This window comes from Aedes aegypti, chromosome 3 (assembly GCF_002204515.2).
Source record: "Aedes aegypti strain LVP_AGWG chromosome 3, AaegL5.0 Primary Assembly, whole genome shotgun sequence".
Classification (NCBI taxonomy): Eukaryota; Metazoa; Arthropoda; class Insecta; order Diptera; family Culicidae; genus Aedes; species Aedes aegypti.
The window spans coordinates 76,276,098-76,295,414 of NC_035109.1; the positions used below are offsets into that span (position 1 = coordinate 76,276,098).

Below are 19,317 nucleotides of genomic sequence, written 5' to 3' on the forward strand. Positions count from 1 at the left end.
TGAAATTTGTCGGTCGTATTTCAAGCTCTGTGCTTAGACGATTTTTTGACCATCTTGCTGTCGGTTTTAGTATAGAAGGAATTTGCTCCGGAGCAAGGCTACAAAAGAAGCAATTTCCACAACAATGATTAGATTGATTCGGAGCTCGACAAACATTTGCATATTGGATTATTCGTTTTGGTCCGAGTTACATTTCAATTTGGGTTGATGCTTGATATGGTGATCTCAATTGGGATCAAATTTGCGGTGAATATCGAATGGATTTTAGTGTTTGGCAAAATTGTTTCTTTAGCTGTTAATTTTTTTATGATTTTATGATTTTATGATTTTATGATTTTATGATTTTATGATTTTATGATTTATGATTTTATGATTTTATGATTTTATGATTTTATGATTTTATGATTTTATGATTTTATGATTTTATGATTTTATGATTTTATGATTTTATGATTTTATGATTTTATGATTTTATGATTTTATGATTTTATGATTTATGATTTTATGATTTATGATTTTATGATTTTATGATTTATGATTTTATGATTTTATGATTTTATGATTTTATGATTTTATGATTTTATGATTTTATGATTTTATGATTTTATGATTTTATGATTTTATGATTTTATGATTTTATGATTTTATGATTTTATGATTTTATGATTTTATGATTTTATGATTTTATGATTTTATGATTTTATGATTTTATGATTTTATGATTTTATGATTTTATGATTTTATGATTTTATGATTTTATGATTTTATGATTTTATGATTTTATGATTTTATGATTTTATGATTTTATGATTTTATGATTTTATGATTTTATGATTTTATGATTTTATGATTTTATGATTTTATGATTTTATGATTTTATGATTTTATGATTTTATGATTTTATGATTTTATGATTTTATGATTTTATGATTTTATGATTTTATGATTTTATGATTTTATGATTTTATGATTTTATGATTTTATGATTTTATGATTTTATGATTTTAATGATTTATGATTTATGATTTTATGATTTTATGATTTTATGATTTTATGATTTTATGATTTTATGATTTTATGATTTTATGATTTTGATTTATGATTTTATGATTTTATGATTTTATGATTTTATGATTTTATGATTTTATGATTTTATGATTTTATGATTTTATGATTTTAAGATTTTATGATTTTATGATTTTATGATTTTATGATTTTATGATTTTATGATTTTGTTAACGCACATAAGAGCGTCTGTTGGTTTTGGATCACTGTCGAGTGGTATTTCTTCATGGAAAAACTGAGTCAAGAATTCGTTTCAAACTGGGATGTATTGCACCGACTAAAATATGGTTTCTTCAACACAAACTCGACTGATATATTGAGGTTCAAACTGTATTGGCACAAACTGTAACTTAACCTTGACTAACGGCGATTTATTATAACGACTTATGCTAACTGCGCGCGCGATCTAACTGTGAGTCACTTGTAGTACGAGATCTCAAGGACTATTAGCTGATCTTGTTACTATGGTGGTTTTATACTTCTTAAAGACAATTAATTTGGTCGAACAAACATGTAACAAAAAGGGCATGGAATACAAAGCATTTACATTGAAGCATACACATAGACACTGATTATGGCGCGAACTCTAAGCTACTGCATGTATGCTGATAATCATCAATGATCTGCTACCAATAATGTACAGTGGGGCTGTTCTATTCTGGTTGTGCATGGACATACCGCCCCCCTTGAAAGACGGAAGTCTACAAACTGAAGCCTTTCAATGAAATGTTTCTACTAACTGTGTGATACTGACTAAAATCGTTTGATGTATTTGCTATCTAACTAAATCGTGCTCACTTTGTCAACGACCTACGCTATCTACCATATCTCATTTGTAAAACTTATCGAAATAAGCAATTCGTTAACAGCTGGACTTTGTCATCTTCTGACGTATGGTTCTGCATGCTGGTGATTTTCTTCTCTTTACATTCTGATTGAATAATTGATTCACTTGACTGCTGATCGTAGGAGAATTCCTGTTCACACTGCGACTGCGACTGCGACATGTTCTGATGTACATGTGGTCTGTCCTCGAGAGCTCATACTTGGAAAACCTTTTCCGTGGATGGCTGCTGCATTCAATCACTGCTACGTTGACTTCGTTGATTGGCGAGCTGTTCCAGGCTTGTCAACGTCCTCGAATTGGTGCTTGGCTGGAAGTATCGAGGGGCATCAAACATTGGAAAACGGCTGATTGTAAGTTGGAACAGAGATACTTAACTGTGTCCCGGAGCTGGAGCTCCGGGAGGACGTGACGGCGCGTTTTGCTGGAACCGCCATGCCTTAACATTGCTTGTCGATAGATTTACTGGATTTGCCTTCGGAAACGGTTGTTGAGAACTACTCATTGCTTGAGTGACTGCTGAGTTCTTCGAACTGCTGATCGAGTCCTTTTTATGATGTTCAAATTACGTCTTCGTACTGTAACGGGTTGTCTTCCGCTGGTTTCGTCTGACTGAAGATGCCTTCGAATTGTACTGATCCGTTTTCATGCTGTGCGGATGATTGTTTCAATTGATTGAACTTGTGCTCTGATGGCGTTGCCAAAAATACTCGGTGCTGATTTTCTTGCGACCAACCTTTGATCGTGTTCGACGATGATTCCTATCAATGAGATGAGAGACGGCTTTTTTAACAGAATTAAAGAAACAAAAAACGACTTGCCTGGTTGGAGGCCCTCTGGCCTCCGTTGGACGCCGGTTGGCGTTGATGATCTGTTGACTAACTGGTGATCTGTTACTACGCCGACTGATTCGACGTATACAGAACATACTGATGCTGATGTCTTCGACGAAGGGTACTGTTGTCCCCACTGGCTGATGACGATATCTTCGGTTGCGCTCCTTGGAATTCTCAAACTAGTTGTCGACCTCCGGTTGAGGCACTAGTTGAGTCGACGGCATGCTTCGCGGCTGCGAAACGGTCCCCCTTGACGGGCAGATCCACAAACCCAATCTTGCGAGCGCACAAGCATTGGGGTGCTTGCTACGATAGCAAGCTTTTGCAGCACAATAACAAGTAAGTAAAGTGCTGCATCCACTCGGACTGAGTGGATCTGGATGAAAAATATCGCATCGAACCATCCTCATGCTTCAGTGATGGCAATCGCTGAACTGCTGGCGGACGCACATGAGGCACCAACGGACCTTTAACCGTTGGCTCGAATTATGCTGGACCCTGAACGGCCAACATCGTCGAAAACTGCTGAACGAAGTAAGTTGCTTTCTACAACTAATCCTCATGCCCCAGTGACACGTTTCACTGGACTGATGGCAGAGTGCTCATGAGGCACCAACGGACTTTCACCGTTGGCTAGGAAGTGTTGGACCTTGCGTGACCAACACTGTAGAAAGCAGCTAAACCATCATACTGAACTGCATTGATATGTGATCTCATTGATTGAATGATGGATAAATCGTTCCAAAACATATTGAGGCTGTTTCTACTGAAACGTCACCGAGTAACGAACGGCCATTTGATGGGCTCCCAACTGTATTAGGCTTGCACCTATGCAGCAAACGCTATAAACCACTCTGAAACAGATGAGAGGGTACTTTTTACCATGTTAAAATGAATCAAAATTAAACTTGCCTGAAGCGGAGGCCTGCCTGGCCTCCGCTGACTCCACATGAAGGAGTGTGATGGATATGCTGAGAACCTTGCGGTTATTTCCAATGATGGACTTAATACGGCGGTATTGCAATGGCGAATTAGGATGCACAAATGTTTATCATGGGGGAATGGGAAGTTTGAAAGTTCATCGACATAAATCAACAACAAAACGAAAAATTGTTTATTTAACGAATTCATAGTAATCACTGTAGTCCACTGAACATGAATGCACTTTTCAGTGCTCAATCAACAAAAATTGCACTCTTCTGTGCATTCTAATTTGAATAAAAACTGCTGCATAATCGCGTTGTCCTCTCACTTCGCTTGTGTGTCCTTCTGGCCAACTTCGTGTAGACGTACCAACCCAGCATGGAGCTTCGTATGATGCTTCTGAGGGCAACGAACACATGGGGGATCGTGGGGCAATTACCAACCCGGTGGGAAGCATCGTAGCAGTTGATGCACAGATCCTTCTCCTTAACGAACTCGAGTCGCTGACTGGAAAGTGTATTTCTGAATGATTCGCAATTGATCGGGAAATGTTTTCCTCGGCAGTAATGGCATACAGCTTGAATTGGTGACGAAAGCGATTTTCCCTGTGCCACGGAAGATTCCCGGATAGCTTTCACCTTTGCCAACCTTGTGCCACTGAACATCGTTGGAACGCCATCCTCTTCAATGTCCTCTGCTTCTCCTGTTGACTCATCTTCTGGATCAGACTGTGCAGTGCTAGGAATCGATTTTCCGTGTGATTTGTACAGCACAGCTTGAATGGTCTTGTCGATTTGTTTCGTCGACCTCAGTTGTTGGGTAGCACTCATTTTCAAAACCTTGCACTCCGCCAATATTCGATTTCTCCATTGAACAAGGAGCGAAAGCGCGGTCCGAAGGAATTCACTTTCCTCTTCCGATAGCTGAGATCGAACATCAATCTGGGCCACCACGTCTGCCAAAAACGACACTGCGGAACAATCGTGTTTTCGGAGAGAACTGCTAGGAAATCCGTACTGTTGTTTGGCCATTGCAAAAACTTTTTCACAGTAGAAAATTGTAAAACAAAATCGAATTAAGAAAACGATTGTTGAATTTTGCCGTATGTTTTTGCTTTTTCCACATTGGCACCCGCGATGACAGTAGCACTGATCAAGAGCTCCTTCTGACACTTTTTCATTTTCGCCCGTTTCGTGGTTCATGGTTTGTTCATGCGTAGGTGGTCATGTTTCTTGACCGCACAGAATTTACCCATCCGAAAACCCTTTATGGTGCACCAACATTTTTGGGTCTGCATGCATTTTTCGCGACAAACATAGTACCGACGAAGATGGCGCAAATCACGTACAACAAAATGGCAATTTTTGCAACTATCTGGACAATGGCAACTAACTAATGCTGTCGATACTGGAATTTTCCTCATATTTGTCGGCATAATTTCTGACACAGTTAGTAACACATTCTTGCGGGTTTTGGATAAGCGTGTCACTCTTCGGGCGATATTTTCTGTTTTCGCCCACACTTGATTGACGATTTGGAGATTACGAAAAACAAACAAACACGGACTGCTGAACGAATTCCCGACGGACAACAAGTACGGCACTCGCGACGATGATCCTATCCGGTTCGAAGGACCATTTATGTTAACGCACATAAGAGCGTCTGTTGGTTTTGGATCACTGTCGAGTGGTATTTCTTCATGGAAAAACTGAGTCAAGAATTCGTTTCAAACTGGGATGTATTGCACCGACTAAAATATGGTTTCTTCAACACAAACTCGACTGATATATTGAGGTTCAAACTGTATTGGCACAAACTGTAACTTAACCTTGACTAACGGCGATTTATTATAACGACTTATGCTAACTGCGCGCGCGATCTAACTGTGAGTCACTTGTAGTACGAGATCTCAAGGACTATTAGCTGATCTTGTTACTATGGTGGTTTTATACTTCTTAAAGACAATTAATTTGGTCGAACAAACATGTAACAAAAAGGGCATGGAATACAAAGCATTTACATTGAAGCATACACATAGACACTGATTATGGCGCGAACTCTAAGCTACTGCATGTATGCTGATAATTATCAATGATCTGCTACCAATAATGTACAGTGGGGCTGTTCTATTCTGGTTGTGCATGGACAGATTTTATGATTTTATGATTTTATGATTTTATGATTTTATGATTTTATGATTTTATGATTTTATGATTTTATGATTTAATGATTTTATGATTTTATGATTTAATGATTTAATGATTTTATGATTTTATGATTTTATGATTTTATGATTTTATGATTTAATGATTTTATGATTTTAATGATTTAATGATTTTATGATTTTATGATTTTATGATTTTATGATTTTATGATTTTATGATTTTATGATTTTATGATTTTATGATTTTAATGATTTTATGATTTATGATTTATGATTTTATGATTTTATGATTTTATGATTTTATGATTTTATGATTTTATGATTTTATGATTTTATGATTTTATGATTTTATGATTTTATGATTTTATGATTTTATGATTTTATGATTTTATGATTTTATGATTTTATGATTTTATGATTTTATGATTTTATGATTTATGATTTTATGATTTTATGATTTTATGATTTTATGATTTTATGATTTTATGATTTTATGATTTTATGATTTTATGATTTTATGATTTTATGATTTTATGATTTTATGATTTTATGATTTTATGATTTTATGATTTTATGATTTTATGATTTTATGATTTATGATTTTATGATTTTATGATTTTATGATTTTATGATATGATTTTATGATTTTATGATTTTATGATTTTATGATTTTATGATTTTATGATTTTATGATTTTATGATTTTATGATTTTATGATTTTATGATTTTATGATTTTATGATTTATGATTTTATGATTTTATGATTTTATGATTTTATGATTTTATGATTTTATGATTTTATGATTTTATGATTTTATGATTTTATGATTTTATGATTTTATGATTTTATGATTTTATGATTTTATGAACTTATGGTCCAAATCCTGATCAAATTTTACACCAAATCCTGAGCAAGGTTTGCTCCAAATCCGGAGAGGGATTTACTCCGGATCTTGAGCAGCATTGGCTTCAAATCCTGAGCAGGATTTGTTCCAAATCCTGAAAAAGATTCGCTCCAAATCCTGAGCAGGATTTGCTCCAAATCCTGAGAAGGATTGGCTCCAAATCCTGAGATAGATTTGCTCCAAACCCTGAGCAGGATTTGCTCCAAATCATGAGCAGGATTTGCTTAAAATCCTGAGAAAAAATTGCTCCAAACCCTGAGCAGGATTTGCTGCAAATTTTATAGCAGGATATGCTCTAAATCCTGAGCAGGATTTGCTCCAAATCCTGAGAGGGGTTTGCTCTAAATCCTGAGCAAGATATGCCTCAAGTCCTGAGCAGGATGTGCTCCAAATCCTGAGCAGGATTCGCTTCAAATCCTGAGCAAGGTTGGCTCTAAATACTGAGCAGGATTTGCTCCAAATCCTGAGCAGGATTTGCTCCAAATCCTGAGCAGGATTTGCTCCAAATTCTGAGCAGGATTTGCTTGAAATCCTGACCAGGATTTGCTTGAAATCCTGACTAGGATTTGCTCGAAAACCTGAGCAGGATTTGCTTTAAATCCTGAGCAGGGTTTGCTCTAAAGCAAGATTTGCTTAAAATCCTGAGCAGGATTTGCTCCAAACTCTTGAGCAGAATTTTTTCAGAGTGCTGATTAAGATTTGATGAGCACAATAAAGTCTAATTCTGCTTGATTTTTTCACAAGAAACAGCATTGTATTATGAAATCATCCAAGAAAGACGTGAAAAATCCCCCCTGAAAGTGGTTTGACAATGAACCCAGTCGACACGGTAGCAATGACATAGATCGGCAGGAAGATGGATAATATTCATATGATACTTCCACATCCTTCTACATCCGTTTCCCCCCTTCCCCTTCGGTTTTGTGAGTTAGTGTTGCGGAAATTCCTTCGCAACGAAGGCTTTTGAATTCATAAGTGTTTTCCCATGACGCCCGTGTCTGGCAATACTACTTGTTCGCTACACCATGTACCGGTTCGCAAAGTGATCCCTTTGCGATGGATGTGGTTCGGCTCTCTGTGTCTGTTAAGTGTGGGCGTTGCTGAAGACGATGCTCTGTGATGTTATTTCTGGACAAACATTTCAAAAGGGCACATCGACATTGGTAAACATTGGCTTTGCAAGACGCTGTTGAGCCCAATTCAACTCGATCGCGCTCACCAACACCACTATCAGGAAGAGCTAACGCCAATCTTTCTGATAGTGGTGTTAGTTTGCGTGGGCGGGCTAAGAAGGGCTCAACAGCAACGTTTCTAAAAAAAGGCTCAAGACCTCTTGGGCCCTTTTCAAATGTTTGTCCAGATTTATGCACATCACATACTTAGCATAAAAATACAAGGCATTTTTCAAACTCGTGGGCCGCCATTTATCGTGGGTGCTGCGAGGGATTGACGACGTGCCAGGAAAGACGATGTCTATGTCTTGAATGGAAGCTGTGCATTTGCCATGCTTTGATGTCCGCAGAGACCGGTTAGTGGAAGCATCCGTTTTCTAGGAAACGTATGCTTTGAAATGTGTTTCGCTGGGCTCGGTGTTCCTCAGACGGCTATGACCAGCATAAAAATCACCATCATATCTGCGTTCATCAGTCGTTTTTTTTTGGATGGCTACATAAAAAATCGTGGTATCCCTACGATTTACACTTTTTGAATTTTGTCCAGACATGTATTAAATATAGCCATAAAAAACAATCGAGCAATACAGATTTGAGGGACATTTTTTTCCTAATACTAACAGTCTGGAGCGCACCGTGCATCTCCTCAACGCTTGAAACATCCAATCCACTTTGCTGAAAATTATGAAAAATCATTTCACACTCACCTATAGATGGGCACGTTATCTTTGTACCACACAACAAGTAGCACCCGATCGCCCGGCAGATTGGACGATACGTCACACTTGATCTGTGCCGTGTCGTTCACCAACACCTTCTCCACCTGGGCGGGGACATCTGTAATGAAACGGATAAACGGGAACAAGGGTAAACATCATTAATTATAATTATCATAAAACGGCACCACTGGCTACGGACATATTAAAACAATAGTTAAAGTTATTTCCGCACCCGGTATATTTACGTCCCATGGTTGTCAATGCTCTCTTTGAGCAGGGGGGGGGGAATAATGTCGCAAAAATGGTGGGAAATTCCGAATAAAACCAGGAGCGGGACAAATTTAAATTCCATTTTACGATCCAGAAGGTATGACCGACGAGCCCCTGAATGTGTGCAGCCAACAAAAGCTTGTGGTGCGTAGGGACCCTGAATGGCCGAGGAAGGGTGGTGTGCATAAATTTCCACTTTAAAGTGGCACACGCACACGTAAAAGGAATATTAATTAATGTTTTCCATTAAAGCGGAATAATAATGATTCATAAATATTTTGATTTCCCTCCCATAAATATTTTGTTTTCCCTCCCATCGGGTGCGAGCATGCAGGCTCTATTTTATTCACTCTGCGTGGGTGCAGTTTGTGAAAAGGAATGCACCGACGGAATTCGACTGTTTGACAATACTTTTTCCCTGGAATTGCAAGTAAGTTCTATAAACGAAAATCACTAGGAGGACCCGCAAAATAGGGTCCTTCCTTAGCCGAGTGATAAGAGTCCGCGCCTACAAAGCAACGCCATGCTGAAGGGGGTGGAGGACGTGACGAACGATAAAATCGTGAAGTTTCTCGTTGCATACGGGGAAGTGCTTCCCATCCGCGAGGAGATTTGGAATGAGAAGCATCTCTTTGCCGGACTCCCGACGGGGTACCTCGACATGTAGTTTTTCCTACTAAAATTGATTGTAGAAGCCCAGCAATTATGTTTGGGCAGAATTAGAAGTTTTTAATTACAAAAAAATTAACTTTTTATTGGAAAACCTAGGAAAAAAATAATTTTAACACTGTTTGCAAAGATTGTTAAGAAGAAAAGGATCAACTCTTTATTTTGCCATATATTATGATGACAAAACACTATTGAACTAACACTGCTGCCATCTTCTATCGTCTGTCACCTGCAGTAAATGAATTCCTTGGAATCCGGCTTTCGTTGATGGTCGATCTTCAACGGACCAGATCTTTACTGTACGCAAATCCTCCGAAAACGTCGTCCCAACGCATCACTTCTTCATTGATTTCAAGGTGACACACAATAGTATTGACTGCGTAGAGTTATGTAGAATCATGGACGAGAACAGCTTTCCCGGGAAACTTACGAGACTGATAAGAGCAACGATCGATGGAAGGTGGGTAAAATTGTGTGAAGGTTTCAGGAGAACATTCCAGTTCGTTTGGATCCCGCCGGGGACTACGACAACGTTATGGACTTTCGTGCCTGTTGTTCAATATTGCGCTAGAAGGTGTTATACGGAGAGCCGGGCAGGGGCGTAGCTTTTGTAGAATTATGTCTGAAGTGATGGAATTTATGTTGATATGTTGTTGTAGTAGTTTAATGGCATATATGTCAATTAATGAGCCTACAGTTCTTCTTTTCTAAGTCTTGTTCAGAAACACATTAGTTTACTGAAAAATATCGAGAGGACTTCCAGTCAATTGACATGGAGGTGGAAATATTAGCTGGCGTAGTAGCGCTGGAGAGCAATGATTCATTACAGCTTTAATAAGGTGTTCTAAGGAAGTTTGGACATTTACTCAATTTCATGTTTTAAGTCTGGATTGATTTTGAAACTCTTGACGAAAGAAATGTTATCTATAGCAGCGACACAAATTCAGACTGAAATAGCCAAGTTTTCACATATTTTTATCGCTAGCAAAAATCGATGCAAATGTTCATTTTACCTGCTCTATGTGGGTAAAATGAACAGCTGTTGGTGGTAAAATGAACATCAAGCTAAAAACGTAAGTAGAACAAATATTTTTGAAAATTTTCATTACATTCCCGAAAATATATCATTAGACTGGCCCAGCTCAGTATGGGAGAAAAATAAAGTTGTATAATTCCACGGGGCACCCCAAATAATTATTCCTTAGGGTTGAAGGTAGTCTACCTGAAAATTTCAGCTCATTTGGTCGTTCCATGAGCTGGCGCATTTGAATTGAAGTTAATATGGGATTTCCAGCTCAAACAAATGGGAAACAGTACATCATCTACTGTTTGGTTCAGGAAAATTGTTGACTGCGTTGAATTGAACCCAGAATGTCAAAAACACTACTTGATACCATTGAGAGCAATATTGTAGAAGGTTGTATCATGATAAAAATGGATAAAAAGGGCATTTTTCGACTACATTAGTAGGCTTATCACCAAGCACCATACACAAATCCCAGCGTAGAAATAACAGTTTGAACCCCCAAAACTAAAACTCTACCGAATAGAAAAGTCCAGCCTAACGGTATTAAATGAACAGGTTTACGAGTGGAACAGAATTGACCCTTTCAAAACCCGACGTTTTCATATTTATAAAAAATTTGTTTAACTTGTTGTTTTAAATGGAGCCCTGAAACGTTGGCGAAGATTCTAAAATAATCAACGCAAAGGTTCTCTAGACTAAACAGCCGAAAAATGACCCCCCCCCCCCCCCCCGGTGGGCCCAGATAGCCGTAGCGGTAAACGCGCAGCTATTCAGCAAGACCAAGCTGAGGGTCGTGGGTTCGAATCCCACCGGTCGAGGATCTTTTCGGGTTGGAAATTTTCTCGACTTCCAGGGGAATAGAGTATCTTCGTACCTGCCACACGATATACGCATGCAAAAATGGTCATTGGCATAGTAAGCTCTCAGTTAATAACTGTGGAAGTGCTCATAAGAACACTAAGCTGAGAAGCAGGCTCAGTCCCAGTAGGGACGTAACGCCAGAAAGAAGAATAGTGGTGCAACCAATTGAGTTGATATTTTGAGAGACCTTTTTTCTTACCTTAAGGCACATATTTAGGGGGTGCGCCGTTGAATTTTACAACTTTTTTGTTTAAGGGCCAGTCTAATATTCATTAATGATTGTAACCCATCAAAGAAAAAATTCTAAATGTATAAGATTTGATATCACATCATAACAATATTCACCTCACTGAAAAAAACCTCAAACTCCCGAGCTTAAAGTTACGTCAGTTCCAATTTTCAAACGTGGTTTTCTAAAATCTTAGTTTTCGTTGATATTTTCACTCCAATTGACATCCGTATCAACAAGAAAACTCCGATTTATGCTCTAAATCATCCGTGCATGATAAAAATTCAATCTCTTTTGTTTTTCCTCGATAAAAGGCACGGTGTTCATTTTGCCACCACTTCCCCTACATTCTTCCCCAGATTTTTTTCGAATCGACCGGCAAGGAACACGATATTCAGCCGATTTCTCCTACCCGAACCTAACGGAAGATGCAAAACTACGGGCTTTGCCATTCAGGTGCGCAATTTATTTTTCGTTTGCCTGTAATGCAAGTGGGCGGGATGAGTTTGTCTACCTTTGAAGTGAGCGCTGAGAGCACAGAGCAGCAGCAAAGTGTGCTTGCATGTGTGGCGTGGCGCGCAAAGCAAGGCACGTGTCAAGCCTAATAATAAAGCCGAGATACGAAGGAAAGAGAATAGGAGACAAGGTCCAGTTTGTTCTTCATATGGGTGACTTTTTATCTGATCCGTTGTGTGACTGCTGATTAAAGCCCAAGTAAAAATGGAGCGAATGTAGGAATTGAAAATAAAACACAATTTTACCCCTTGAAATCAACAAATCGAAGAAAACAAAGACACACAGTCTTTTTATTTTGCAAATAAATCAGCTGTGTTTCTTTCGTTTTGTCGGCTTTAACGGCGAAAACGTCTTTATCACTTTCGACATTTGCTCCACTTTTATTTGGGCTTTAAATGAACCGACTCTCGCCACCCCCGACTTTTGAACGGCTCCGTTTCATTTTGTCCATCTCCAGCCAAAAACAGGATTCTGCTGCTTGTAGTTAAATTATTATGAAATTTTTCGAAGAAAATAATAAACGATTGCTTTCTAGCTTCTTCATAAAATATATGGGGAGAATCAAATGAAATACAACTAAGTTTTGAATGTGAGCACACACTCACACACATATCACAGTAGTCTTAATTTGAAGATTTTTCTATCATGTTCCGATAAATTTTAACCTTATCTTGCGCAAACTTGCGCAACATAGATTTTTGTAGTTTGACTAACCTTGTTAGATGCAACAATACAGCGTATTGTCATAAATTTATGAGTGTAATGAATGCTTCTGTTTGAGTGCCAACAAAACAGCATATGTGTTCAAAAATCATTTAATAAGATATAACGATACTAATGGATTTCATTTTGAAACCATTCATTTGCTGGTCTAAGTGCCGTGCAGCTTGACGAAGCCAATATTACATGTTGATAATATAGATTTCTGATGGATAAAAATCGCCTAAAAAAGGTTAACCATGCGATGATGATAAATTATCCCAAATATGCACAACATGGTCTATCAGAGTATAGAAACTGAATAGGAATTAAATAAATGTTTATCAAGATTGTTTTTTCAACTTCTGTGTACGATAATAAACAGGTGCTTCGCGTAACGATTTACTTTTAAAAAGTGCTTTGCGACCTCAAGGTGAAGATAAATCGAAGCCAAACCTCAAATTTTCAAGAGCACAAATCTGGAGAACCGAAAACCCGTTTGTGCTGAAAATTTAATCGATTGGTCACTAGCTGGAGGTGACCAATCGATTAAGTTTTCAGCTCAAACGGGTGTTCGGTTCTCCAGATTTGTGCTCTTGAAAATTTGAGGTTTGGCTTCGATTCATCTTCACCTTAAACATCTGAAGACCCCTGACCTTAAGCAATACAACACGATTTTTTAGTTTTTTTTTTTATTATCTATTGATCCCTTTTCGACCCTTCTTTGGACCCGTGTCTTCGATTTTTCGTTGGTTCCGTAAGCGAAAGCTAACAATGGTGGTCTTTCTTAGACACCGTCTTGGAATTTCTAACGTCCTCACCAAGAAACTTCCATAGAGTAATTACGAAGGTACTATATGACCTGAGTAGTCAACAGAATCAACCACCTGAAATGTTCTACTCAAACTCAGAACCATTGATGAAATTCGGGAATATTTTTGGAAAACGTTATGAATGAAAATAAAAACAGTTGGAATCAAATTCGTTTGTGAAACTGCAGAATGATTTTCACAATTTTATTTAGTCATATTCATCAGGGGTTTCAATTTATTTAGAATAATTAAAGTGTATTCGGGGCCAACATTTCTGAGGGCAGTGTTGCATTTGAACGCGTTCAGTTTGCGTTCCAGTTCAAATTTTTGAACGAGGGTCAAGTAGGCTTGAACCTTGATTAGTTCGAAAATTTGAACCCGAAAGAGCTGAAAAATCGCGAAAGGAGAATTGTTTTCATAGCAGATTTAAAACATTTTTCAGAGTAGAAAGGTCTACAAAATATGTCAAGGAACATTTAAGGCTCCATACATTGTACGTGATATGAATTCAATGTAGTTTGGAGTAGTGTTTTTAAGTTTTGTGCTTCACTGAGCATTTTGAAGTGCAAAAAAAGTGCGTTTACTGCGTTCACGTGCAAAATTTGAACGCGTTAAGTTCATTTTCGGCTCACGTTCAGTTTTGCATCTCTGTCCGAGGGAGTTTCTTATAATGTACTGTAGAGCAAGTAAAATGACAATTTACACCGTCTTCAGCCAAAGGCTGCACAGACTGAACAATCACGAACATAAGGCAATGGACAACATGTAACATCCAATAGCCCAGTGATGAATTTTTCGGGATGATGGAGCGGGAATCGAACCCGCGCTTCGTGGCACAATACGCCTCAACGACTGATGCCGCTAACCGCCCAGCCACGAAGCCCCAGTAGTTAAATGGGATAAATGAGTTGTTTATTTTACGGAATATATGAACTTCTGATGTTCTAATATTTTCACTTGCCCTACTAGTATCTTCAAAAATTAAGGTTATGATTTTCAAAAACTTGTTCTTTATCTAAAAAATTAACACAACTTTTTACATTTTAGTCGGAAGTAATTGTGTTTTCCAAAAAAATTTAAGTATACAATTTCCTTAACCGCTTTCGGTAGCCTGGTAGATGATTTTCTTCTCCAGATCACGCAATTTACAAACTATTCAAGAAAAATGTTGATAATCATTGCATAATCAACTGCGGAACATTTCAATTCAACGTGAGAGAAACAATCTCCGGTGACAAACCCACGCAGTGAAAGTCACAATAACCTTGAATCGAAATGTCCCGTTGCACATTCCCATGCGGTGGTAGGTCATTTGGCATAAAGTCGTTTGGCATAAAGCCATTAGGCATAAAGTAGTTTGGCATAATGGTCATTTGGCATAAAGTCGTTTGGCATAATAGTCGTTTGGCATAATGAGTCTTAAACCAAGAATTTCTTAAGATGACATTCGTTTTTACGTTTCTAATGAATCTTTCTGTTGGCATCAGGCTTGTTTTGGAGTCGATTGAAACAAAATGACACTTTATTCAACAATCATATACTCTTGAATAAACTAAGGCATATTAGGAAAGTGATTGCCACTAGTATTTTATTATTTATCCAGAAATTACCCTTCTTTCAAATATTAATGCTCCTTTTGAGTTTCGATTTAGGAATATTTTCTTGCACTGAAGATTTTGATATATTTAGCACAAATTTACCCTTCTTTCCAACATTCAATGTTTTTTTCTCTAACATGATAGAGCCATAAGTAATAGCATAAAGAGTGTAGATTTAAAATTTAAATAAATTTCACCTTCTTTTATACATAGGCTGTTCTTTGGAGCTATATTGTAGATATTTTTTGTTTCCAACTGACAGAAGAGCGGCAATCGATAACATTGATCTACTCAAGTTATTGCCGGAAAGAGAAATCGATTACTGCAGTATCTTCGATGAGTTGTGTTACTTTTCCCCGAATGTCGTTTCTCTTAATGCCAGTTCCCTGAATATCCCGTTTCCCCGATCAGCCCACGTCCCCGAAAAGTTTTTGACACTCATAATTGTCGTAACTTTATGCATTTCAAGGTGGTGAACGAACTAACCATCTAATATGCACCCTTCTTTATTTAATTGGCGGTTCTTTCGAGTTTTACCGTTCTCAGCATTTTTGCCAACATGTGTATAGCCAAGGGTGGTAGGTGATTTGGCATAAAGTCGTTTGGCATAAAGCCGTTTGGCATAAAGTCGTTTGGCATAAAGTCGTTTGGCATAATGGTCATTTGGCATAAAGTCGTTTGGCATATTGGTCGTTTGGCATAATGGTCGTTTGGCATAATAGTCGTTTGGCATAATGAGTCTGGAACCAAGAATTTCTTTAAGAGACATTCGTTTTAACGTTTCTATTGAATCTTTTCAATGACATCAGGCTTGTTGTGGAGTCAATTGATACACAATGTCACTTTGTTCAACAATCATATGCTCTTGAATAAACTTAAGCATATAAGGAATGTTATTGCCAATAGTAATGTATTATTTATCCAGAAATTACCCTTCTTTCAAATATTAATTCTTCTTTTGAGTTCCACTATTGGAATATTTTTTTGCACTGATGGTTTTGATAAATTAAGCACAAATTTATCCTTCTTTTAAATGTTCTTTTTTTTCTAAATATGATTATAGGTATAAAAACTGTTGATTTAAAATTTAAAAAAATTTCACCTTCTTTTACACATAGGCTGTTCATTGAAGCTATATATTTAAGATATATTTTTGTTTACAAATGACAAAACGGCGGCAATGGGTTGTGCTACTTTTCCCTCAATGACGGTTTCCCGAATGTCGTTTCCCCGAACGCCAGATCCTTGAATGCCAGTTCCCCGAATATTCCACCCGAAACGTTTTTGGCACTCATAATTGTCGTAACTTCATACATTTCAGGGTGGTGAACGAACTGGCCATCTGATATGCATCCTTCTTGATTTGATTAGCGGTTCTTTCGAGTTTTACCATCCTCAGCATTTTTGCCAACATGTGTAGAGCCGAGAATGACAGAACACCACCTTTGTAGCATAACAATTACAAATTTGATTGCTTATCGTTCTTTCTCGTTCACTATTCATTGTCACTTTTCGGGGATACGGGTCATTCGGGGAAATGACATTCGGGGAACCGACTTTCATCACAACATTGGGAGAAAAGTAGCACAATAATTTCGATGATTTTGAACGCATTTTTTTATGTCTTTTCTTTTAATTATGCCGCAATATTTAATATTTTTTGGCATCCAATCTTCAATTGGTTTAATAATAAACTTTGCCTTCTTTTAAAAATAGGCTGTTCTTTATATTTAAACTGTTTTAATTTTTTTTTATGTAGTTAAGCTAAATGTTAACCATTTTTATATTTTGCTGTTTTATCAATTCTCGCTAGACGTGCTGTTAGAATGATAATTACTTTAGAACCTGCCAATATTCAACATATTTCCCTTCCGAGATATGCTGGAAAAAATATTATTTCAATCACAAATTTTCTGTTCTTTCGATAGTAGACAGTGTTTTGATATGCACTTTCAAAATCAAAATTTATATTGAATCATTCAATTTTTGCTACAAATATTTTCTTTCAAAAATGTGTTGGTCATTTCAGTTATGATGTGAGAAGATTTTTTTGCGTTAGAGCCTTAAACATTTCAAACGAAACATAATATGCTCTCGTATATAGGCAATTTTCGCATTATGCTGCAATAATAGACCTTTGGATAAGAGCTTTTCATATTTTGCAAATAAATTTTCCCTTCTTTTACCAAGTAATTTTCATCAAGTGTTACGTCCAAACTGGGACAGACCTTAACCTTCAGCGAAATATTCTATGAGCGTTCCCTTTATTAATAACTGCAAATTTTGTTTGCCAATTCACTATTTTCAACTATGTATACCGCAACAAGCTCAAGGATACTCTATGTTCTGGGATGTGAAGAAAATTATTATTCCGAAAAGATCATCCACCAGACCCGTCACGAGTTTTATTTAGTTATACTCTCTAATGTCACTACAATTATTGACATCCATAGCTTTGAATATCTCTGAACAACCACCACGCTTATAGAGAACCTACGAAAAAAATTTGCTATGGGCTCGGTGGTGTTGAGCTCGGTAAAAGCTTCGAAAATGTCAATACTCATTCTAAGTCAATCATTATGCCAAACGACCATCATGCCAAACGACTATATGCCAAATAGCTTTATGCCAAACGACCTTATTCCAAACGACTTTATGCCAAATGGGGTACAATCATAGCCAAGAATGACAGAATACCTCCTTCTTTTGATTGCTTATCGTTCTTTCTCGTTCACTATCCAGCCACTAGAGACTATTATAGCTTCTATTTAAATTGCACCACTTTTCGGGGAAACCGATCATTAGGGGAACTGGCATTCGGGGAACCGATGATGAACGCAATTTTTGATGTCTTTTCGTTATATTATGCCGCGATTATTTTTGGCGTCCAATCTTCTATTGGTTCAATCATAAATTTTGCCTTCTTCTCAAAATAGGCTGTTCTTTATATATATACTGTTTTAAATTTTTATTATTTAGTAAAGTTAAATGTAAATTATTTTTATATCTTGCTGTATTATCAATTCTTGTTAGACGTGCTGTAAGAATGATAATTACTTTAGAACCTGCCAATATTCAACATATTTTTTTTCTTGGGAATATATGATCTCATTTTATTTAATAGATGGTGTTTTTGACGTACACTTCAAAAAATAAAATTTATATTGAATCATTCAGAAGGTTTTCCACACATTTGTTTAAATGTGTTGTTCATTTGAGTTATGCCACGGAAACATTTTTTTTTTGCGTTAGAACCTCAAACATTTTGAACGTAAAATTATATATTTTCGTATATAGGCTATTTTTGCATTATGCTGGTCTTTGGATTAGAGTTTTAAATATTCTGCAAATAAATTTTCCTTTCTTTTATCAAGTAATTTTCATCAAGTGTTACGTCCGAATTGGGACAGAGCTTGATTTGCAGCGAAATATTCTATGAGCGAAATATTCTACTGCGAACTTTCTCAAAGCTCAACAAGCTCAAAGATACTCTATGTTCTGAGATGTAGAAAAAATATCATTCCGAAAAGATCTTCCATCAGACCCATTACGAGTTTTATTTAGTTATGCTCTCTAATGTCACAACAATTTTTGACATTCATAGCTTGGAAAATCTCTGAATGAACACCATGCTTTTTTGAAAACCTACCAAATTTGTTTGCTATAGTCTCAATGGTGTTGAACTCTGTAAAAGCTTAAAAAATGCCGATATTCATTCTAAGTTAATCATTATGCCAAATGACCATTATGCCAAATGACCATTATGCCAAACGACTTTATGCTAAACGGCTTTATGCCAAACGACCTTATGCCAAACGACTTTATGCCAAACGGGGTACAATCTTCCCATGCAGCCAACAACATCCTCAACACAGTCAGCAACCTATGTTCACATCCTGCATTACTGAGCAACGCATTCGTTAGCATCCTTGTTTGACCTCTTTACGGAACACAGGATCCAAGCAATTATCTCGCCATACCACTTGACGGAACTTACTGAGCCCGGT

General features: G+C 37.0%; 1 protein-coding gene across 1 annotated transcript in view; it reads right to left on the reverse strand.

Annotated features, from left to right (window-relative positions):
* The window catches only part of LOC5569257 (contactin-4), a 1,061,856-nt gene that overhangs the window by 623,761 nt on the left and 418,778 nt on the right, over positions 1-19,317 (reverse strand). Inside the window, exon 2 of the mRNA XM_021854379.1 lies at positions 8,618-8,747. Within this exon, the coding sequence (XP_021710071.1) occupies positions 8,618-8,747 (130 nt within the window). The remainder of the gene's footprint in view (positions 1-8,617; positions 8,748-19,317) is intronic.